Raw genomic sequence first — 24,898 nt, 5'->3', positions numbered from 1 at the left:
ATCTAGCTGGCTAGATAGCGGATAGCTAGCTAGCAAATAGCTAGCTGGCTATTCTCTATCTATTAGCTAGCTACAGTCTAGCTGGCTGGCTATTGGATATCTATTGGCTATATATTAGATAGATAGCTAGCTTTCTATCTGTTTAAGTTACTTCCGGGTTGAATGAACGCTGGCGTGTGTGGCAGCCGCTGCTCACCCACTGTCGCGATGGTTGCGAATGAAAATACATATATACATTCCGCTCCCACCTTATCAACCATCTACCCCTTCCTGAGAAACATCAAGAACCAAATTAAAACTGTCGCCATGGTAACATCAGAATACAGGCGAGTAGGGAGACAAAAGCCTTCGTACGTGATGGTGCGAGGCGAAGCTCAACGAAGAGATGCTTGATTGGATCTAAAAATGGATGTTATGCGAAATTAGGTGGCTGGATTTTGATCAGTAGGAAATAATCCAAAAGTTATTAAACCGTATTGGCCTTAAACTGTGGATGACATAAAACATTGTACTGTATTGTACGTAAGAAAGTACAGTTATCCTTTGGCTTACGAACTTAATTGGTTACCAGAAAGAGTGTGTAAGGTGAAAAGTGTGTATCCCAAAAATTATTTCCCATAGAAAACCATTAAAATGAGAATAATCCGTTCCCAAATCCCCATAAAACATAATTTGCTAATTTTCTAAGCCTTAAAACTACACAAAATATACCTTATTTGATGTATAATAAATTTGCTATGGTATTATAATTAAAGAAATAATCTGTAGTGTATAATAAAGTTGTTTTATTTGCCGTTGTGATGGTCGTTGATGGCTTGATGGAATGGAGTGGTTCGTTTCATCAGCATTAAACACTTGAGGAGGAATGTAGCCTTCTTCTGTCACCATCTTGAGGAATGATACCCACAAGGGATCTCTCTGCGATAATTTTACCTTGTTCCTCATCAAATGTGTTCTGTTTAGCCGGGTTGATAGCTTTTTGCATGAAGTGTGCAGATGTATTGCATTGTATTTAGTACAGCCGCCCTCATTTCAAGATCATATAACTCCAGTTTACTGCTGTGGCAAAAAAAAAAACTATACACGAGATTGTTACAATGTCTACGATTTCAAATTACTTCTCGAAAGCCGACCTGACAGTCAAAGTTGAGGTTTAAAAACGAAATAACTGTAGTCCAAAACCAGGGTGAAATGTGTTATTTACAAAGCAGTTTGATCAATACCACGCGTGGTCGGATTGGGCGGCAACGCTCTCGGAGCTGTACGTCCCCGCCCGCCGGCGCTGCCGTTCACTTCTGTTACAAACAAACCACCATTTCACTTTGCCTCTAAAATTCTTGCATTCATTCTAAGGCAACAGAATAACGTGGCGGACGGCGATTAGTCGCAAGTATTGATGGTTTTTTAAAATAATTTTTGCGGTGTATAATATTTCTTGTAGACATTTCCAAGAATTTAGGAAGAACAGTAATGTGCATATTTTAGCTCGCTATGCGGTCGCAACCGTTGTACGCAAGTCTCGTCGTGACGGACACGCCTCACGAACACTTAGCTTAGCGGTTAACGTCGTAGTCACGTCCATTTAGCCGCACGTCACTACTACTCGCCCTGACGTATTTCAAGGGCAACTCGTCGTAAGTGGTGACAGTCGCAAAACCTTTCTTAACGTCATGAACCGTTTTATGTATAGATCGGATACATTATTGACTGTTTCGCTTGTTTTGAATCCACAAGTGAGCTTTGTTTTCAGGTGGGGGCGGGACAACTCTATGTGTTCCGGTTGAACAAAGAAACAAAGCTAATAACAACGCGGAATTGTTCCGAAACTTAACAGTATTAATTCATATACAGACTTAAAAAAATATGTCATTATTGTTAGCATTGTCATATTCACGTATTGGACGGAAACTTTACTATAAGAGGCGTGACTTGTTTGTGTGACGTCATGAGCTGGACTCGGTCGGTCGGTTCTTGGGTATGGACATCGGTGTAACAAAATAATAATAATAATAATAATACATTTAATTTATAAGCGCCTTTCAAAACTCTCAAGATCACTCCAGGTTACATAATACGTTTACACTTTACACGTTTTAGAATTCACTTTTTTTGTCCCACCCTGTAGGTTTAAAAGACAATGGAGGTGCACATTGAACAGCAGGATGAAGAAATCACTTTTGGCACCATTGATACCAATGGTAAGATCATTTTACACATGCAAAAAATTAAATAATTGCCTGTAGTTTACTCTTCAAAAGTCATCAAAGTATGATGGCAAAACACTTGAAACTCATCTGACAGCACCCTTAAATATAAATGGCTTACCGATGCACAGCAAGTGGAACTGTCATGGCTTGGAATTAGAAAGATTTTACATGGGGCAGTCGATGTGAGACAATCTCTCTTCGTCGATGCTTGTATCAGACGTGCACATTCCACTATGATGTCCTTGATCCACTAGTGAAAAGGAGGCTTTGATCCTCTCCTCTTTCATCTAGAACTGCTTGATGCAACAGAGGGTGGAGAAAGTGCTTATGCTTATATGCTTATAATATGTATGTATTTCATTGTTTTTTGGATATCCGCCCTCATTTCACGCTCAGATAACTCCAGACCCATATAATTTAGGAATTAACTGTTTTTTGTATGATGAAAAAAGATAGTCTAAAGTTTCTTACGCTGCATTGAATGTTTATGTAGTCCCAAAAGTCAATATTCTGTGGATCATGGAATTCGAGTGACTATGACAAAAACCCTGGCACTGGAGTGGACATATTTTTGCACATGCCTTGCAGTGAATATGTTAAGAGTAGACCATTAACCTTTCAAAGATGGCATTATTCACTACGTTCTTCCCCTCCAGGTAAACGTCCAGCAGAGGACATGGATGAAGAGCACGCCTTCAAACGCTCGCGCAACACCGACGAGATGTTAGAGCTGCGCGTGCTGCTCCAGAGCAAAGTAAGGAAGGACACCTGTCACTTTTTGTTTAGTCTTCATTTCGCGTTCCGTTTTCTAAGAATAATCCCACCCGCCCTTAACTGCTTCACAGAATGCCGGCGCCGTTATCGGAAAGGGTGGCAAGAACATAAAAGCTCTGCGCACCGACGTGAGTAAACACATGAAATATTCAATGAATAACTTGGAAAGTATCAGAACCGGAAGTACTATTGGTGGACAGTGATACCTCGGTTTACGAACCCCTTGACTTACAAACTTTTCGCTTTACGAACGTTAAATTTACGAAAATTTTACCTTGGCCTACGAACTATTTTTCCAGATACACACAGAGCTGCCACAATGAGTGATGTGTCGTTCGCGAACGAGCCCATTCTCCTAACAAGAAAATGGCAGCCGGCTTGTTTTGGTCCTCTATTCCCCGCCCCCAGTCTTCGGTTAAAGCCACGTGATTGGTCAAGAACGCAGCAGTGAGGGGAGGTGGTTTAAACATCAAAGACAGGCAGACGACAGAGAGAGTGACAGAATGGATAGAAAACAGTGAAATTTGGACTCGTTTCAACTTTGATAGTTCAAAGGCAGAGTGTAGACTGCAAGGTTAAAATTCCCATCAATCAGGCTCCACAAATAACCCGCACAAGCCATCTGTACACTTGATGCAAAAAACTATCAACCCAGCTAAACAGAACACAATTGATGAGGAACTAGGTAAAATTATTGCAGAGAAAGCACCTAGAAGGGATCATTCCTCAAGATGGTGAAAGAAGGCTACGTTCCTCATCAAGTGTTTAATGCTGATGAAAGCGGCCACTCCATTCCATCAAGGCGTCAATGACCATCACAAAGGTAAATAAAACGACTTTATTATACCGTACGGTTTATTTCTTTTATTATAATACCATAGCACATTTATTATACATAAAATAAGGTATATTTTGTGTAGTTTTAAGGCTTATTGAGTCGAAAATTATGTTTTATGGGGACCTGGGAACGGATTATTCTCATTTTAATGGTTTCCTATGGGAAATTATTTTTTGGGATACACACTTTTCACATTACACACTGTCTGGGAACATATTAAGTTCGTAAGCCGAGGTATCACTGTATTTCCTCTGTCTTATTTTTAATGTTGTTCAGAATGTAGTGTCGCTCTCATGTTTTGTGTAAATCTAATCTATCATTTTACAGTGACACCTGATAAAATCCATTGGGATAGATTATCTCTCACATTTTGCCTAAAAAAAAAAACAACAAACATTGACCGTGAATTCAATTAAAAATGTATTCCTTCTCCCCCCTCCCCTTGTCCCCCCCCCTTGTCATTTCTTTTGTGTTTATTTTATTTTCATATTTATTTATTTACGTTTTGGGTGAATGTTTTGGCCATCTTCTGCCCCCCGTTGCCCATGTTTGGACCGACATGCCCCTCCTGCGTTGGTCCAACCCAACCCCTGAATGCCCACCTGCCACCTGCCACCCCCTGGTCGACCATGCCCGTAACCCACGCCCCCCCCCCCCCCCCCCCCAACACGTAATTGACCCCCCCCCCCCCCCAACCACCTCCTCCATCACCTCCAATGCAGTACAATGCCAGTGTATCAGTCCCAGACAGCAGTGGCCCAGAGCGGTATGTCCCACCAATTATTGCCTCACTGCCTGATGACAAAATTATGAAAAAACTGCTTTTTGTTTACTTTTTTTTACATTCTTTTTTTACCTCTATGTTTATATTTGATATCAATAATGAAAGTTAACTGCACCCCCCCCACCCCCATTGACCCGCCCGACACTTATATATGATCTCTCGTTAATTGTAGCCATATGAAAGCCACCCCCCCCCCCACCTCAGATTATCTTATCTCAGTTAGTTTTTGTTTCCTCTTTCTCAAATTTCAAGTCTCGTTTCCTTGACGACGTAGTAAGTGATGTTGGTATTTCATTTTGCCGTCTACTTCCATTAATTTCTTTCTCGACAGGATCCTGAGCGTGAGCGCCGATATCGACACCATCGGAGACATTCTGTTGAAGATTATACCCACTTTAGAGGAGGTAAACAAACATGAAAAATCAAAATAGCGTATTTTCTGCACTATAAGGCGCACCCAAAAATATTTTTCATAATATTTTTCAATGCGCCTTATGGATGGAAAATGTTTTAAAATATGTCATTCATTGAATGACATACACCCCTTATATTATAAGGGTAGCCCCTTATAATGCGGTGCACCTTATGTATGAAAAAGGTTTTTAAATATGCCATTTGTTGAAGGTGCGCCTTATATTCCAGAAAATGTTATATTTTACTTTTTTCAAATCTACATGTTAATTTTTTTATTCTTTTGGTTATTTAATTTTTAATACCGTATTTTCCGGTGTATTAATCGCACCGGAGTATAAGGCGCACCCCCAATGAATGAAAGAGGTTTTCAAAATATAAGGCACACCACATGATAATCCTGTTCAGTAGGCCCGGAAGTAAACCCGAGGCACACCTGCACGAGATGTGTTATCTAGCTAGCTACCTAGCTGGCTATCTATTTGCTATCCATTTGCTATCTATTAGCTAGCTACCTAGCTGACTATTTGCTATCTATGTGCTATCTATCTAGCTAACTAGCTAGTTATCTATTTGCTATCCATTTGCTCTCTATTAGCCAGCTACATAGCTGGCTATCTATTTGCTATCTATGTGCTATCTATCTAGCTAACTAGCTAGTTATCTATTTGCTATCCATTTGCTCTCTATTAGCTAGCTACATAGCTGGCTATCTATTTGCTATCTATGTGCTATCTAGCTAGCTAACTAGCTAGTTATCTATTTGCTATCCATTTGCTCTCTATTAGCCAGCTACATAGCTGGCTATCTATTTGCTATCTATGTGCTATCTATCTAGCTAACTAGCTAGTTATCTATTTGCTATCCATTTGCTCTCTATTAGCTAGCTACATAGCTGGCTATCTTTTTGCTATCTATGTGCTATCTATCTAGCAAACTAGCTAGTTATCTATTTGCTATCCATTTGCTCTCTATTAGCTAGCTACATAGCTGGCTATCTATTTGCTATCTATGTGCTATCTATCAAGCTAACTAGCTAGTTATCTATTTGCTATCCATTTGCTCTCTATTAGCTAGCTACATAGCTGGCTATCTTTTTGCTATCTATGTGCTATCTATCTAGCTAACTAGCTAGTTATCTATTTGCTATCCATTTGCTCTCTATTAGCTAGCTACATACCTGGCTATCTTTTTGCTATCTATGTGCTATCTATCTAGCTAACTAGCCAGTTATCTATTTGCTATCCATTTGCTATCTATTAGCTACATAGCTGGCTATCTATTTGCTATTGTAAGGGTGTAAATAAATGTACTTATTTCCTTCACTATCCATTTGCTATCTATTAGCTATCTGGCTAGCTAGCTATGTAGCTGGATGAGTAACAAGAAAGCATCTTCTCCGAATCTGAAGCCATTTTTTGATTCTCGAGCAAGGCAAGACATCTTGGCGTGACACCACGAACAAGGGGGCGGGACCTTCTGAAACTGGCCACTTCCGGGTTCAATTTGAAGTAGTTTTTAGTCACTTTAACTCATTTTTATTGGTGTTTTGCATTTGACTAAAAATCTCAGCCTGCGTGTTTTGGGTATTTTAGATGCTATAAAACGTTTTTCTGATGTCACTTAGGAAACAAAAAAAGTGATGTCGCTTGTCCTTTAACTAGTTCCCCTCAATTGTTGTGTTTGTGTAACAAGTACCAGAATTACAACGGCACCGACTTTGACTGCGAGCTCCGCCTGCTGATCCATCAGAGCTTGGCGGGCGGCATCATCGGCGTGAAAGGCAGCAAGATTAAAGAGCTCCGAGAGGTCGGCGCAAATCTGAAACCGTTTCCGCTCAGAAATGACCCCAGATAACCTTCCTGTTTGCCTTCGTTCGCACTTTTATGATGTCGATTCATCTCCTCTAGAATACCCTGACGACCATTAAGCTGTTCCAGGATTGTTGTCCGCATTCTACCGACAGAGTTGTCTCTGTGGGCGGGAAACCCGAGCGAGTCGTCGAATGCATCAAAGTCATCCTCGAACTGGTCGCTGAGGTATGTCTTGATCGAGTTTTGACACTTCTCCACAAATAAACAAATACAGTGATACCTTGGCTTACGAACTTAATCGGTTCCCAGATAGAGTGTGTAAGGTGAAAAGTGTGTATCCCAAAAATTAATTTCCCATAGGAAACCATTAAAATGAGAATAATCCGTTCCCAGGTCCCCATAAAACATCATTTTCTACTTTCTAATTTTCTTAAAACTACACAAAATATACGTTATTTTATGTGTAATAAATGTGCTATGGTATTATAATTAAAGAAATAAACTGTACTATATAATAAAGTTGTTTTATTTGCCTTTTGTGATGGTCGTTGATTGCTCATTTCATTTCTCTCTTTCATCAGCATTAAACACTTGATGAAGAATGTAGCCTTCTTCTTTCACCATCTTGAGGAATGATCCCTTGTAGGTGCTTTCTCTGCGATAATTTTACCTAGTTCCTCATCAATTGTGGTCTGTTTAGCTGGGTTGATAGGTTTTTTTGGTTTTTGCATGTGTGTAGATGGCTTGTGCGGGTTATTTGTGGAGCCTGATTGATGGGAATTTTTAACCTTGCAGTCTACACTCTGCTTTCGAACTATCAAAGTTGACACAAGTCCAAATTTCATTGTTTTCTATCCATTTTGTCACTCTCTCTCTGTCGTCTGCCTGTCTTTGATGTTTAAACCACCTCCCCTCACTTCTGCGATCTTGACCAATCACGTGGCTTTAACCGACAACTGGGGGCGGGGAATAGAGGACCAAAACAAGCCGGCTGCCATTTTCTTGTTCGGATAACGGGCTCGTTCGCGGACGACACATCACTCATTGTGGCAGCTCCGTGTGAATCCTGAAAAATAGTTCGTAGGTAACATTTTCATAAATTTAATGTTCGTAAAACCAAAAAGTTTGTAAGCCAAGGAGTTTGTAAACCGCAAAGGCAAAATAAGTGATGATGGACAAATAATATACGCATTATTGGCAGAACATTAGCTGTTTTATTCTTCATTGCAGGCGCCGATCAAAGGCCGCTCCCAACCTTACGATCCAAACTTCTACGACGAAACATACGACTACGGCGGCTTCACCGTCGTGTTTGAGGAGCGTGGCAGGCGTCCCGCCAGCAGCTTCCCTCTACGGGTGCGAGGCGGCTTCGACCGCCTTCCACCGCCACGCAGTAGCCGCCCGCCGCTTCCCTCTCGCCGGGATTACGACGACCTGAGCCCCCGACGCGGACCGCCGCTGAGCCGGGGACGCGTAGGGGGCCGTGCGCGCAAACTGCCCCTCCCGCCGCCACCCCCACGCGGAAGGTGAGGATGGGTTTTTTTTTTTTTATGGCAGCTTACATTTACATTAGATCTCAAATGTTAACTCATTCACTACCATTCACAAATTTGTTTGAGAATTGAAAATATGATGTAGAGCGCCATCCCCGAATTAGTTTGGGTTTTGTTTTTTCTTGCTTCGGTGCCGATAAAGCGCGGGTCAGACCTCTGGCAATGTTTTTTTCCCTTCCACAAGGGGGCATCATTTGCCTTTTTTCCATGTTAGCACTTTGTTACAGCTTCAGCTGTTGTTAAAGCGCTATATAAACCAATATGTATGTATTGCATTGTGTTTTGTACAGCCGCCCTCATTTCAAACTCAGATAACTCCAGAGCCATATAATTTAGGAATTAATAATAAAAACAGAACTTTTTACAACATTTTAATTGGTTGTCCTTAATAATAATAATAATAATAATAATACATTTCATTTCTAAGCGCCTTTCAAAACTCTCAGTCACTTTACAGTCACAGGACAAGTTTTGCAGTGGGTGAGCAGCGGCAGCCACACGCGCCAGCGTTCACTCAACCCGGAAGTAACTCAAATAGATAGAAAGTTAGCTAGCTGGCTAATAGATAACTAAAAGAGAGCTCGCTAGCTAGATGATAATAATAATAATACATTTAATTTTCACTCAACACGGAATAACTCAAAAAGATAGAAAGCTAACTGTCTAGCTATTAGATAGCTAGACAACTAATAGATGGCTATCCAGCTAGCTAGATAGCTAATATGTTTCCTGACCCAAATAGCTAGGTAGCTAGCTATATAGCTAATAAATAGCAAGCGAGATTGATAGGTGGCTAATAGCTAGCTAGCTAATATGTTTCCTGACCCAAATAGCTCGGTAGCTAGCTATATAGCCAACAGGTATTCATAAACAAGGCCTTTATTTTAATGACATTTTTTTTTCTCCCCTAATGACACACAGTGATCGATTCTCCCACGGCAGTTATCATGACGACAGACCAAGGTAAGGCCAAAATTATCCCCCTCACGTTTTTCCTACGCCGTCATTGAACCATGAATCCACTTCACGCGTGTAGTGACAGAAGAAGTCGCGGAGGAGAACGCTACGATAGCATGGTGAGTGTTTTTTGCCGTTCCAAGCATAGTACAATAGCGATGGGAATTCCGGCTCTTTTCAGAGCGCTGGTTCTAAAAAGATCCGGCTCTTATGGTTCCCAAATGGCTCCCAAATGGCTCCCATATGGCTCCTTAGTTTGTTTGTTTTTCGTTTGCTTAAATTAACTAACTACCAAAAATCATGTGAAAAACTCATGTAAAAAGTACACTATATCAAATATATTTATTTATATGGCTTGATTTATATGTGCACAGAGAGCATCCACTAACTTTGACTTTCCCTGTGGTTACTCTGGTCTGATTGGCAGCTGTCACTAATTTGCTTTTCATATTAATAATGCTATCACACCAACTAGTAAAAAAAATATCATAATTGAATAATAATAACAGCATAATGTGATAACATTTGTCTACCCACCTGTATCTGTAATTCTCCCCTCCCTCCACTACCACGGATATCAACCAATCACGTGTGGCTTTAACCGAAAACTGGGGGCGGGGAATAGAGGACAAAAAAAAAAGTCGGCTCCCATTTCCGGCTCCTTTTTAGGAGCCGGCTCTCCGGCTCTCTTCGTTGAATCAGAGAGCCGGCTCTAAGAATTTGCTCGTTCGCGAACGACACATCACTATAGTACAACACAGCGGCCATGAACGCTGACGCAGGTTGTTTTTTTTTCCCAGAGGCCCTTGGTTGCCCGGCAACGGTCGTCTCTTTGATTGCCTCTCGCCAAGCAAAGAGTACTCCGTCCGGAGATCCATTCCAGCATCCGTTCACATTTATAATAATCAATCTGTGATGTGGTTGTCAGTAATTGGATTATTTTTTTATTAATTCTGTCAGACGGAGGCCAAGTGACTGCGATTGTCCAATCGCCCGTTGACTCACTAGAAGAACGTGACGTCAGCCATGGGGAGGTTTAGAAATTATTTGCCTCAGTTATGTCATAGATGTTTGGTCGGACACTGTAAACAAAGATTGTCTATTACTGCCTGCTATTTAGCTAGCTAGGTAGGTAGATAATAATAATAATAATAATAATACATTTAATTTTCACTCAACCCGGAATAACTCAAAAAGATAGAACGGTAGCTGTCTAGCTATTAGATAGCTAGACAACTAATAGATGGCTATCCAGCTAGCTAGATAGCTAATATGTTTCCTGACTCAAATAGCTAGGTAGCTAGCTATATAGCTAATAGATAGCAAGCGAGATTGATAGGTGGCTAATAGCTAGCTAATATGTTTCCTGACCCAAATAGCTCGGTAGCTAGCTATATAGCCAACAGGTATTCATAAACAAGGCCTTTATTTTAATGACAGGGGACCTAGCCATTCATGACCGACGCCCAACCTTTAGTATATTAGTAAAAGTAAATAACGTACATTTTTAATAAAATAAGGTATATTTTGTGTTGTTTTAAGGCTTAAAAAAATAGAAAGTAGAAAATTATGTTTTATGTGGACCTGGGAACGGATTATTCTCATTTTAATGGTTTCCTATGGGAAATTAATGTTTGGGATACACACTTTTTGCCTTTCACACTCTGGGAACCAATTAAGTTCGTAAGCCAAGGTATCACTGTATTTTGTTATTGACTCGAATCGTCACGACTTCAAACCGAACGCCATTTCCAGCCAAGCGGTCGTGAACCAAGAGACGGACGGGTTTCACGCTCATAAAAATTGAAGCTTGACCCACATATGGCGCGTATATTCGAAGTTATACAATAATGGGGGGGGGGGGGCGTGCTTATTGCGGCGGGAGATTTTGGTTCCAAAGTTCAAGTTGTGCCGGAGGGACTGCAGATGTGACATTTCAGGTCAACAACGTGTGAAACATTAATAATATGTGTGCGCTCGCATCCACCTGGAATATTTCCAAAAGCTGAGCTTGGTGGAATTATTCAATCTCACCTGTTTGTTTTTAGAAATGATACGTAGAATGGATGTTAACTCATTCACTGCCATTCACAAATTTATTCGGGAAGTGAAAATATGACGTAGAGCGCCATTCCCGATTTTTTTTTTTTTTTTTCCGGTTTTATTTTTTTGTTTTTAATAATAATAATAATCCATTTGATGTCTAAGCGCTTTTCAAAACTCAGTGGGAAAGCTATCTAGCTAGCTAAATGAATGATAAATAGCTAGCTAATAGATAGCTAGCTAACTAGATAGCTAATATGTTACCTGACTCAAATAGCTAGCTACATTGCTACTAGCTAGCTAGATAGCTAGCGTTCACTCAACCCGGAAGTAACTCAAAAAGATAGAAAGCTAGCCAGCTAGCTAATAGATAGCATGCTGTAAAGTGACCTTGACCGTTTTGAAAGGCGCTTAGAAATCAAATGGATTATTATTATTATTAGCTTTCTATCAACTAGCTAGCTAGCTAGCTATTATACCTAGCTATCTAACTAAATAGCTAATATGTTACCTGACTCAAAGAGCTAGTTAGCTACATTGCTAATTGCTAACTTGCTATTTGAATAGCTAATAGCTAGCTAGCTAGCTAGTTGATAGAAAGCTAATAATAATAATAATCCATTTGATTTCTAAGCGCCTTTCAAAACGGTCAAGGTCACTTTACAGTCACAGGATGAGTTTTTCTGTGGGTGAGCAGCGGCATCCACACGCGCCAGTGTTCACTCAACCCAGAAGTAACTCAAATAGATAGAGAGAATAGATAGATAGAAAGCTAGATAGCTGATAGCCAGCTAGACAGTTAGCTAACTACCTAGATAGCCACATAGCTAATAGATAACCAGCTACATAGATCGATAGCTAGCTAGCCAGATCGCAATTTGGGCTGTTGTTCGACTGAACAAGCTATTTTTCACCTTCCATCAACCCGGAAGTAACTCAAAAAACTCTTATATTCTGTGGGTCCTGGAATTTGAGTGACAATGACAAAAACCCTGGCACTGGAGTGGACACATTTTTGCATATCGTCTGGCAGTGAATGAGTTAAGATAAGCATGTGAGTGTGCCATTTTTACTCTTGACACTAAAGCATTTTTTTTCCCTTCTTTCCTATTGATGAAATCCAGAGTGCAGGCGGTTATGGTAAGACTCATTTGTGTCAATCCCGCTTACATTAAAACAATTTGAATGATTGAATGCTAATTTTGAGTACTTTGAGTACTCATTTTCTATTCTAATATCTTTCCAAGACAACAACTCCTGGGATCACTTTCGTTCCGGTAAGTGGAGGGAAAAAAAAAAAAAAAAATCCCATCAAGCCTTGCAAGTCACACAATTCAACACGTGTCATGATTGGCTTTGCAGGTGTCCGAGGCTCGTACAATGACATCGGAGGGCCCGTCGTCACAACACAAGTCACCATCCCCAAAGATGTAAACGTCGGGTGGGGCGGGGGGATAAAAAGCATAAAAGAAGGGACTTGCAAAAAAAAAAAAAAAACACTTCTGGTGAAATTTGATGTCCGTTTCACAGCTCGCCGGTTCCATCATTGGCAAGGGAGGCCAGAGGATCAAACAGATCCGCCACGAATCCGGCGCATCCATCAAGATCGACGAGCCGCTGGAAGGCTCGGAGGACCGGATTATTACCATCATTGGAACGCAAGACCAGATCCAGAACGCACAGTACCTGCTGCAGAACAGGTGTGACACGCTTGTATTGGATTAGATTAGCCTTTATTGATCTCACAGTGGAGAAATGTACATTTCACAGTTGCGAAGTAATGAAAGTGAAAGGAAAGGACGGGAAGAAGTAGAAAAACAAAATACAGGAGCTGCTATAAAGGCAGCCACTCTCGCGGAGCCATCTTGAAATAAAAACACAACACAAAAGCATTCAATTTTAAGCACTTTCTGCATCCTATTTGTCATATGAAGCAGTTCTACATGAAAAAAGGAGATCGTCAAAGCGTCCTTTTCACCTGTGGATTAGGGATGTGTCAGCCACTGTGAGACTAATAAAGGCATATCCAATCCAATCCAATCCAATCCAAATGATACATTAGTAAAACATAGTTTTCTTGATTAGAATATCACACCCCTGGAACGTTCTGCCTTTTCACCAGTGGATTAGGGATGTGTCAGAGATTGTCTTTACTGCCGGCAGGAGACGTAGTCATTCATGATAGACGCCTGAATTCTTCAGCCCTCTGCCAAGCTATTTATTGAGAGTATATGCAAATTCAAATGATACATTAGTAAAACATAGTTTTCTTGATTAGAATATCACACCCCTGGAACGTTCTGCCTTTTCACCAGTGGATTAGGGATGTGTCAGAGATTGTCTTTACTGCCGGCAGGAGACGTAGTCATTCATGATAGACGCCTGAATTCTTCAGCCCTCTGCCAAGCTATTTATTGAGAGTATATGCAAATTCAAATGATACATTAGTAAAACGTAGTATATGCAAATTCAAGTGATACATTAGTAAAACATAGTTTTGTTGATTAGAATATCACACCCCTGGAACGTTCTGCCTTTTCACCAGTGGATTAGGGATGTGTCAGAGATTGTCTTTCCTGCCGGCAGGAGACGTAGATGTTCATGACAGACGCCTGAATTCTGCAGCCCTCTGCCAAGCTATTTATTGAGAGTATATGCAAATTTAAGTGATACATTAGTAAAACATAGTTTTCTTGATTAGAATACCACAGCCCTAGAACATTCTGCGCGTGAACATCTCTAAACAATAAAACACTCTTCCATAAACTGATACATTTGTAACCTTGCTAATGAGCTCTTCCTGTAAAGGAGTTTCAAGTCATAAATTGCTTCGGTGATAAAGGAGTTTCCCAAGTCGTAAATTCTATCCAAGGCCAGATCTCCTAGATGAAGATTTAACCTGCTGTGTCTGTTGACCTCAGATTGACCCCCAGGTTGTCCGTGCTTCAATTGTGTATTCGAGTCACACATGTTGACTAAGCATATAGCAGCGTGAAACTTTTAAATATGATAATTTCTTGACTCTAAATGTCATGGTGAAATGTGCATGTCTGTTACAAGTTAAATGTTGAAAGCGAAGCTGTAGCATCCATCGACGAAAAGAGATTGTTTTACATCTCCTGTTCCACGTAAATCCGCTTCAATTCCAAGCAGCGACAGTTCCACATACGCATCGGCTCTCAGCAAGTGTCCATTCAGCTTGCTTGTTGCGTGATTAATAAAATTAATAATAAATAAGCAATATTTAAGAGAATATACAGTGTAAAAACTATTGTTTTACATCACCTGTTCCACGTAAATCCGCTTCAATTCCAAGCCGCGACAGTTCCACATACGCATCGGCTCTCAGCAAGTGTCAATTCAGCTTGCTTGTTGCGTGATTAATAAAATTAATAATAAATAAGCAATATTTAAGAGAATATACAGTGTAAAAAAATATATATTGTATTGTTTTTTTTTTTTTCCTCTCCCTAGCGTGAAGCAGTATTCCGGTCGATTCTTCTAAGGAGACAAGCAAAGCCATGGCTTTTGTGTACTATTTTCTCCAGTGTCGATACTCCTTTGTCATGAAGGAGGAATTCTATTGTACCCCCCCAAAAAAAAAAATCCCTCTTTTTTTTAGTTTTTTTACGCCAGTGTTGGATTATTTACAATGTCATAATGCCATGAAATATTATTTTGACCTTAGTGTTTGGATTGTCGTGGCGCATGCAGTTTTTGTTGTTGTTGTTTCTAAATGACCTTTCACACGCTCATATTTTCTGTCCAACGGAATGAGCAGCATTTAGCTTCCGCTAATGGACAGAGCTGCCTTGCATCTTCTGTTGCAACTTCAACTCTGAAGTGGTGAACTTTAAGATCACGTTTTTAATGTTTTAGTAACACTCGAAAAAGATGTCACGCAATTGCTTGAAACTTAATGAATGGTTGATACTTTTAAAGAGATTTCAACGCTTCTTTTTAAACAAGACGGGACGCTGTATACATTGTGTATAATATTCATAACCATTTTTTCCCCCTCTCTTGCCAAATAAATGCTTTGATATATATATATTTTTCTTTTTAGTGGTTTATAGCCGTTTGAAATGTCATGCTTTCTGTGTATCTGTTTGTCAGGTAACTGCCAAATAAAGTTTTTTTTAGTCATCACTCAGTACTTTGGGTGCCAAGTGGTTTGATGTCTCTCAATAAAGTGTGTGTTTATAAATCCACTTATTACCAATAAAAATCACCCAAAACAGTTCAAGTGGGGGTGGCCGGCATAATCCACCAGATTATGTTTTTTTTTATTGTAAAGTTAATATTTTAACCCATTGTAAACATTTAATAATAATAATAATACATTTAATTTACAAGCGCCTTTCTAGACACTCAAGGACACTTTACAATTAAAAAAACAATACACAACAATAAAACCATAAATTAAATAACAAAAAAACTAAGGAGAATCTAAAAATAATCGCGGGCGAGCAGCGGCAGTCATAACGCGCCAGTGTACACTCGACCCGGAAGCAAACGGAACCTTTTACGTCCATTTTCTTTGGACAAAAATTGTCCATCAATATTTTTTCCTCATTTTATTTACTTATTTATCATTAAAAAAAAGATTTGCGTATACTTAATGTCTGGAAGAAAACTATTGGAATCGATTTCCGTCGTACATCGATTGTTATTATATTCGTGATACAATTTTGTTGTGGTTGTTAAAATATCGCGATATTTTGGTGTCACGTGTCATCACCATTCACAGCGTGCACTCGTTTATTACAGGAAATGAGTTACAGTAATCGACGAGAACTCACACGCTTCGCACCCCCCCCCCCCCCCCCCCCCACCGGAGAGACACCGAGTCGCCGTCCCCTCTTCTCCCCGTCACATGCATCATCCTCGCGGGGCTCGGTGAACCACTGTACACCGAAGGGGGGGTCGCAGCGGTAGGACAGAGAGACCGAGTTCGAAAGCGGGCTGCAGTATTTTTTTTACCGTCTTCCTTTGTGGACGACACTTGCCATACATTTTAGCGTCTTCTCGAGTTAAAAAGTGGATTTCACACACTTCATGTGGCCATGAAGTGAAACTCCGCCATATTCGGCACATCCACCACGCCCGCCGTCGGTCCTTAAAACTTCTTCGCTTGACTTCGCTTAGCACTTAAAAGTGTTAAAATAAGGTAAAAAGAGAAAGTCAACTTTTGTGTGTTATGCTGTACCGAGTAGACTCGTCGTTGTTGTGCCCCGAGGACCCCCTTTCCCCCCTCCACCCTTCGACCACCTTATCCTCCAATTCCTCCGCGCCTAAACGGCATGTTTTCGTCCATGCCCAGGGAGGAGACGCCTGAAGCCGGGCACGATGACCCTGATGGCGGCCGGGGCTTGCTGCCTCAGCCCGGAGGCCAAAGAGGCTTGGAGGATCAACGACGAGATCGAGAGGCAGCTTCGCCGAGATAAGAGAGACTCGAGACGGGAATATAAACTCCTTTTACTCGGTAAAAACCCGCACTTCAAAACATAACTAATACTTTTATTGCACATGACTGTTTATGTCTTTTTTTAGCAATGTTGTGAGGCATACAATTAAGTCTTGGTGCTCTGCTGCTGCAACGTTTTTGGTTACACAATAGTTTATACATGTCATGTGTGCTTGACGAACAACAACGAACAGCCGCTACAATATTCAAATAAAAAGAAAAATGTCCCCTCCGGGTGCGACATTGCAAGGTTTTGACTTACTTTTTAAACTAGACTTAAAAATAAAATCAGTGCTTTCGAATTAAACACTTAAAAATCAGCTAAGTCAAAAGTTGAACCCAATATTCTTTCTACTATCTGTGTGACTACTTTATTTCTTGTATATGATAACTGTCCATGTTAATCAGAATCAGAAAACCTTTAATCGTCCCACAATGGAGAAATTTGCAGTCCACAGCAGCAATTTGAAAGGATAAAGGATAGAACTATGTCGTTTCTGCAGGTTCGGCTTACGTTAGCTCGCTGGCTATCTATTAGATATCTAGCTGGCTATCTATTAGCTATCTATCCAGCTGGCTGGCTATCTATCCGATGTCTTAGCTAGCTATATCTATCCAGCTGTCTATCTATATTAGCTAGCTAGCTGGTTACCTGGCTAACTATTAGCTAGCAGACTATCTATTAACTATCTATTAGCTAGCTAGCTTCTTATTCATTTGAGTTATTCCGGGTTGAGTAAACAAACACTGGCGCGTGTGGCTGCCACTGCTCACCCACAGAAAAACGTACCCTTTGACTGTAAAGTGACCTTGACAGTTTTGAAAGGCGCTTATAAATGAAATGTATTATTATTATTAATACAAACCATGATATTAGTTGACAGTATTTATAATTCCAGGGCACCAAAATAAATAAAGTCGACCAATTTTGGAATACTTTCAAACATGAAGTTCACCAGATTTAGAGATTTGGATCAAACATTGCAGAAGGTATTAGATTATTTTTGGAGATTATTTAAAAAAAGGTATAAAATGATCTTTGGAGGACTCTTATTAGGTGTGTTTTATTTTCCAGGGACCGGCGAAAGTGGTAAGAGCACATTCATCAAGCAAATGAGGATCATCCATGGCCGAGGTTACTCTGACGAAGACAAACGGGCCTTCACCAAGCTGGTTTACCAGAACATTTTCACTGCCATGCAAGCAATGATCCAGGCCATGAAGACGCTCCGGATCCCTTACAAGTACCAGTACAACAAGGTACGGGAAGCATAGCGCATACTTGGGAGCTTTTATTGTCAGTTTATACAATCGAAGAGGGATGGGGGGTGGGGGGGTCGCAGGGAGGCGGCGGCGATCGCTGCATACTTTTGAAGGCCCAGTGGAACGCTTTTGGTTATATGCGGCCGTACAGTGATACCTTGGCTTACAAACTTAATTGGTTCCCAGACAGTGTATAAGGCGAAAAGTGTGTATACCAAAAAATAATTTCCCATAGGAAACCATTAAAATGAGAATAATCCGTTTCCAGGTGCCCATAAAACATAATTTTCTACTTTTCTAAGCCTTAAAACGACACCAAATATACCTTATTTTATGTATAATAAATGTGCTGTGGTATTATAATTAAAGAAATAAACTATACTGTTTAATAAAGTCGTTTTATTTAGCTTTGTGATGATCGTTGATGGCTTGATGGAATGGAGTGGCATTTTCATCAGCATTAAACACTTGATGAGGAACGTAGCCTTCTTCTTTCACCATCTTGAGGAATGATCCCTTGTAGCTGGCTAGCTTGCTTTCTATCTATTAACTTCCGGGTTGAGTGAATTATTATTATTATTATTGTAAACAAAACTTTTCTAGCCCGCACTATAGCGCCAACTACTGCCCGGGAGGAATGACTTGACATCAGATCTCTTTACGTTTCAGTGGATGATGTCTGCAGCCTCAAAAGCTGCACCGTGAAAGTCCCAAGAATCGAAATTATGAATGTTTCGCCTCCCACAAGAGGCACAAAATAGCTCCAAAATATCATCTTCCAATGCTGGTATAAAATGGCGTCCACCTGACAGGAAATATTGGCTGCTAGGCGGCGCGTTAGAACATTAAGGGCGACCCAAGATTCCAGGAAGATATCCGTCGGCCAAGCTTCGGGTAGATTATCTCAACAAGATTTTACCCAGAATTCTGCAGCGGCGGCACTTAGACTGCCCCGCTAAATGCATTTCAACGGAAGCGCTCCATGTCCTCCTGCAACAATTAGACGGCAAACATTAAAGACACACACACACACACGAGGATAGACGGCGTGTTTTCTGTTGTCCTCCCACCCCATATATATATATATATATATATATATATATATATATATATATATATATATATATATATAAGTTGAAATCCATTCAAAGTGTTGAATAGAGACTAATGGCGAAATGGCTTTTATATATATATATATATATATATATATATATATATATAAGATAAATAAATATGTAATATAATATATATAATATAATATATATATAATAAATATATATAATAAGCCATTTCGCCATTGAGTCTCTATTCAACATTTTAAATGGATTTCGACTTACGACCATTTTGACTTACGACTGTTTGGTCGGAACGGAACACGGTCGTAAGTCAGATGTTACCTGTATATATATTTTACATTATGCACAACTGTAATTTATTTGTCACATATTCTGATGCATTTTTATGCTTTGGGAAAGATTTATATCAGAGTTTTGGATGGTGTTGGGACGAATGAGGGCATTTATATTGAAAAAGGGTCTCCACTTGCAACATAATAATAATAATAATAATAATAATAATAATAATAATAATATTAATAATAATAATAATAGTATTAATAATACATTTTATTTCTAAGCGCCTTTCAAAACTCTCAAGGACACTTTACAGTTTTCCTGTGTGTGAGCAGCGGCAGCCACACGCGACAGTGTTCACTCAACTCAGAAGTAACTCAAAAAGATAGAAAGTGAGCTAGCTAGCTAATAGATAACTAATAGCTAGCCAGCAAGATAGCCATATAGCACAGGTGTCAAAGTCAAGGCCCGCGGGCCAAATCCAACCCGCCACATCATTTTTTTCGGCCCGCGAAAGCAAATCAAACTTGTTAAATGCCATGATGATTGCTAAAATCTGATCCAAAATTTCATATTTTTGGATGTCAACCACAATAAAAGTCATTATTCTTGACTTCAGATTTGAAAACGAGTTATTCATGAATTTGCTGTGTGCTCTATATGTAATATTTGAAGAGTTTTAAACATTCTAATGGCTTCCCCAAATTCATAACGGCCCTCGAGAGGAAACCATAACTACAATGTGGCCCGCGGCAAAAAAATGACTTTGACACCCCTGCCATATAGCTAATAGATAGCCAGCCAGCCAGCCAGATAGCAAGTAGATAGCTAGTGCCCACAAAATTGTTGCACCGGATCTGCGAGGCCAGAAACGCGGGTGTGAAATCGACGGGCGGGCGGGTGTCCTGGAAGAAAAAAAAAATATCGCTTTGCAACATTTTTATACTGAAGACATTTTTTCCAGAACCAATATACGTACAGTAAAGTCTCGTTATATCGATATCGGATATATCGATAGTCCCGGTTATATCGATACTATTTTTATGCACGCACGGAGAAAATTACATGCAAACAGGGTCGGATATATCGATAGTCCCGGTTATATCGATATTTTTTCGGACTCCCTTGAATATCGATATAACGAGACTTTACTGTATTTGATAAATAAGAGGTACCACGGAACAGTCTTTATTCCTTTTAACGAAGATGACCCTAAATCTTTCTTTTGACATTCTTTTTGTTCAGGCCAACGCCACCACTGTCACTGAAGTGAACGTGGAGACGGTGACGACGTTTACAAAAGTGTACGTGGACGCTATCAGGAGCTTGTGGGCCGACCCGGGGATCCAAGAATGTTACAGTCGCAAAAGAGAATACCAACTCTCCGACTCTGCCAAATAGTGAGTGTACTGCAAACAGTCGGTCGGGAATACGAGCCGAATATTTTCCATTGTTTCTTGCGGCAGCTGCCCGCATTGTGTTTCCTTAACTCATTCGCTTCGGGAATAGAAATGATAACATGGAGCGCCATTCACGTCATCATGGACGCTATCTTTCACTGCCTCTATCTTAAACTGACCTTCTTCTCACCGATGCACATCCGTAGCTACCTGAACGACTTGGACCGCATCGCCGACGCCGCGTACCTGCCGTCCCAGCAGGATGTACTACGGGTCCGGGTACCCACCACGGGCATCATCGAGTACCCCTTCGACCTAGAGAACATGGTCTTTAGGTGAGTGCGCCACCCTCTCCGCTAAGGCGCTCGTCCACAAAGCTTTTTTTTTTTTTTTGTCTCCGTCGCAGGATGGTCGACGTGGGCGGGCAACGATCGGAGAGAAGGAAGTGGATTCATTGTTTTGAAAAAGTCACATCCATCATGTTCCTGGTGGCGCTCAGCGAATACGACCAAGTGCTGGTGGAGTCGGCACATGAGGTGACCATTTGTCGACCTGCAGGGGGAGCTCTTTCCTCACTCTGATTACCCCCACCACCACCACCACCTTGTTCCTAACCCTTTTATGTACCCTATTACAATGTCCCTCTTTTTTTTTTTTAAGAATCGTATGGAGGAGAGCATGGCCTTGTTCCGGACAATCATCACCTACGAGTGGTTCGAGCAGTCCTCGGTCATCTTGTTCCTCAACAAGATTGATTTGCTGGAGGAGAAAATCATGCACTCGCATTTGGTCGATTACTTTCCGGAATATAATGGTGAGCAGTGGGATGAGGAGCGGCGTTGGTTTGCGATACAGTGATACCTTGGCTTACGAACTTAATTGGTTCACAGACAGTGTAAGGTGAAAAGTGTGTATCCCAAAAAATAATTTCCCATAGGAAACCATTAAAATGAGAATAATCCGTTCCCAGGTCCCCATGAAACATAATTTTCTACTTTCTAATTTTCTAAGCCTTAAAACTACACAAAATATACCTTATGTTATGTATAATAAATTTGCTATGGTATTATAATTAAAGAAATAACATGTGTAGTGACGTCACTGAGGGAACGCCTGTGACCGAGAAAGCGACACACAATGCATTTTGGGTACTTTTTTTCATCTGAAAATACCGTGTTGATCACAAAATTAGAAGAAAATCTACATAAATAACTCAATGGCGAATCATTGTGTGTCGCAGCCAATCGCAGTAACACATATAAAGAAGGTGTAAGTTGACACAAATTCCCAGCGGACAAATCAGCCCATTTCCAACGGAGCTTTTGCGCCATCTTGTGCATTTTCTGGGTGCTACATTGGAGTCCAGATGGCTCGAATTGATACGGAAGGACTTCTTTAATCGATGGCAAACATTTATGCTTTCCTCTTCAGAACTATTTGAATCATATTCATAACTGGATGAGGAACAAGAAAGCATCTTCTCCGAATCTGAACTCTCTCTGAAGCTATTGTTTTGATTCTGGAGCAAGGCAGTTTGTGAGGGAGTATCCTTGCGTGACGTCACGAACAAGGGGGCGGGACTTTCTGAATCTGCCCAGTTTCGAGCGCATTTTGTGGCAGTTTTCCAACACTTTAAGTCATTTTTATTGGTGTTTTGCATTTGACTAAAAATATCAGCCTGTGTGTTTTGGCTATTTTAGATGCTATAAAACATTTTTCTGATGTCACTTAGGAAACAAAAAAAATGGTATCGGTTGTCCTTTAAGTAATAAAACGAATATCTCCGTTATTTATCATCCGTGCTGAAAAAAAACGATGGGCTATGTCGCAGGTCCGCAACGGGACGTGAAGGCTGGCCAGGAGTTCATCTTGAACATGTTTGTCAACCTGCACCCCAACCGCAAGAAACTCATCTACTATCACTTCACCTGCGCCACCGACACGGATAACATCCGCTTTGTCTTCCACGCCGTCAAGGACCATATCCTGCAAGGCAACCTTGAAGATTACAACCTGGTGTGAAGCCGAGGTATAGCATCGGGGGTCCGCCGTGTCAGGGGGGGGTATGCCTGTATGGCCTGGCGATATGACCACTATGATCCAAGATGGCGGCAACAGAGCACTCAATGACGGTACTACTGATGTATTCAAACCTTTGATGACTAAACTGCTGCCCGAATCGGCGATGCGTACGAGAATTACCGAGGAACGGTCAGCGGATAACCGCGCGTGGACATTAGAGGGGTTAATTTTATGCGGGTGCGAGTCGGTTTCACATTGAAGTGGAAAATTCGCATTGTAGCTCGTAAGTACCTCTAAAAACAAGCCAGTATGGAAAACCGTTTCAGAATTTGATTCCATATCCTTTTTATCGAGTTGAATCAAGCCAATTTTAAATTTCACACAGATACTCGCCAAGGAAATGCAAATATATATGTTGTACTGCGTTCATACAGTATCAAGTATATGGAATAAATGCTTGAACGGCTTGCCATAAGCCTGTCGTAATCAACACTAATTGCACATTTACCTTTTTTAGGCCTTCACCCGTTTGCACACTTGATTAACACGTCACCATTTTGGAACACTGAGTTTTATTTTGTACTGTGATACCTCCGTTTACGAACTTAATTGGTTCCCGAAAAGTGTGTGTTAGACGACGAGTTCGTCTGCCAAACATTTATTTCCCATAAGAAACCATTAAAATGAGAATAATCCGTTCCCACGTCCCCCATAAAACATAATTTTCTGCTAAATAAGCCTTATAACTACATAAAATATACCCTATTTTAGGTATAATAAATGTGCTATTGTATTGATATTAAAGAAATAAACTGTACTATATAATAAAGTCGAATTATTGACCTTTGTGATGGTCGTTGATGTAGTTGCCTCTTGATGATATCAGAGTGAAGTTGCTGTGCTTTCTCGGAGATAATACCCTCACTCACACTATCCTCTGCTAGCCGCTTTTCGTTAATCCAAATCAACAGAAGTTTTTCGACCTCTTCGATTGCCTGAGACCGTTGCTTGGACAACACAGAAACCCCCTTAGCCACACGTAGCAATGGTCGACTTAGCATACTGGTACTGGGACGCTAAATCACACAAACGCACTCCTCGTTTGTGTTTCTCGATGATCTTCTTCTGCTCGACCGTAATTTTCTTTTGTGTCCTCTTCAGTTTAGCACTAGCCTGTGGAGGGGTCTTTTTCGGTCCCATAATAGCAAAAGTACTCCACTCGATAGCAAACCACGTCTGCACTCAAAGGGGGTGTGGAAAACTTTGTGTGGTTTGGTTCATCCGCCGAAAACTAGTTCGTATGCCAAGATTATATTTTTGCTAATTTAATTTAAGTTCATGAGCTAAAACGTTTGTAAGTAGAGGTATCACTATTTTTTGTTGTTGTAAATTTGTATTTTCACAAAGACACATAAAATAAGGTATATTTTGTGTAGTTTTAAGGCTTATTGAGTAGAAAATTCTGTTTTATGGGGAGCCGGGAACGGATTATTCTCATTTTAATGGTTTCCTATGGGAAATTATTTTTGCGATACACACTTTTCGCCTTACACACTCTGTCTACGAACCAATTAAATTCGTAAACCAAGCTATCGCTGTAATTTGTAATCTGCCAAACTGGCAATGAAAGTGGGCCTATATTTTTGAAATGCGCACTCTAAATATGACACGGTACGGCGATCGCGTTCACAAGAAGCTCAGCGTCGAAAGAAAAGTGTGAAACGTGTGTTAAATAACCTCTCAGGCATTAAATGGGTGCAGTCTCGATCTCAGTTGAAGTGCTGTTTAAATAGTTAATGAATAAAAGCCTAATTAGAGCAGATGGGGGTTGCACCAGTGTTTACATGACCTCTTGTCTTCATACTAAAACATAATTGCCATCTAATTTATGCTTGAAATTCACACACTGCGATTGATGTTTTCTGCAGCATCTGTGAGATTATTTGAATAAAGTCAAAATGTTGATTGTTGCTGTGTTTGACTTTAGTTTATTGTATTTTCTTATTTTATTTT

General features: G+C 40.4%; 2 protein-coding genes across 4 annotated transcripts; both read left to right on the top strand.

Annotated features, from left to right (window-relative positions):
- Nucleotides 1-544: 544 nt before the first annotated feature.
- Nucleotides 545-15,537, top strand: hnrpkl (heterogeneous nuclear ribonucleoprotein K, like). Of its 3 annotated transcripts, none has more exons than XM_089020491.1 (16): nucleotides 545-1,390; nucleotides 2,126-2,198; nucleotides 2,864-2,961; nucleotides 3,053-3,109; nucleotides 4,542-4,585; nucleotides 4,935-5,007; nucleotides 6,710-6,823; nucleotides 6,925-7,053; nucleotides 8,059-8,354; nucleotides 9,303-9,344; nucleotides 9,418-9,457; nucleotides 12,506-12,521; nucleotides 12,629-12,658; nucleotides 12,744-12,811; nucleotides 12,912-13,081; nucleotides 14,856-15,537. In XM_089020491.1, the coding sequence occupies exons 2-16, from the start codon at nucleotides 2,138-2,140 to the stop codon at nucleotides 14,884-14,886; spliced, it is 1,269 nt and encodes a 422-aa protein (XP_088876617.1). In that variant the 5' UTR covers nucleotides 545-1,390; nucleotides 2,126-2,137; the 3' UTR covers nucleotides 14,887-15,537. The 3 variants fall into 3 exon arrangements, with proteins under 3 accessions (XP_088876617.1, XP_088876619.1, XP_088876618.1); XM_089020493.1 differs by having other exon boundaries at nucleotides 1,332-1,386; XM_089020492.1 differs by lacking the exon at nucleotides 545-1,390 and adding an exon at nucleotides 1,482-1,634.
- Nucleotides 15,538-16,208: 671 nt separating this feature from the next.
- On the top strand, nucleotides 16,209-24,855 carry LOC148884745 (guanine nucleotide-binding protein G(q) subunit alpha-like). The gene is made up of 8 exons (XM_089020371.1): nucleotides 16,209-16,551; nucleotides 16,705-16,866; nucleotides 17,924-18,108; nucleotides 20,709-20,863; nucleotides 21,070-21,198; nucleotides 21,270-21,399; nucleotides 21,524-21,677; nucleotides 22,695-24,855. Exons 2-8 carry the CDS (start codon nucleotides 16,731-16,733, stop codon nucleotides 22,883-22,885), a joined length of 1,080 nt encoding a protein of 359 aa, XP_088876497.1. The 5' UTR covers nucleotides 16,209-16,551; nucleotides 16,705-16,730; the 3' UTR covers nucleotides 22,886-24,855.
- Nucleotides 24,856-24,898: the final 43 nt, after the last annotated feature.

This window comes from Hippocampus bargibanti, linkage group LG18 (genome assembly GCF_051943395.1).
Source record: "Hippocampus bargibanti isolate YZ-2025 linkage group LG18, ASM5194339v1, whole genome shotgun sequence".
Lineage (NCBI taxonomy): Eukaryota > Metazoa > Chordata > Actinopteri > Syngnathiformes > Syngnathidae > Hippocampus > Hippocampus bargibanti.
The sequence above is the reverse complement of the archived record's forward strand: the minus strand, read 5'-3'. Positions and strand labels throughout refer to the sequence as shown.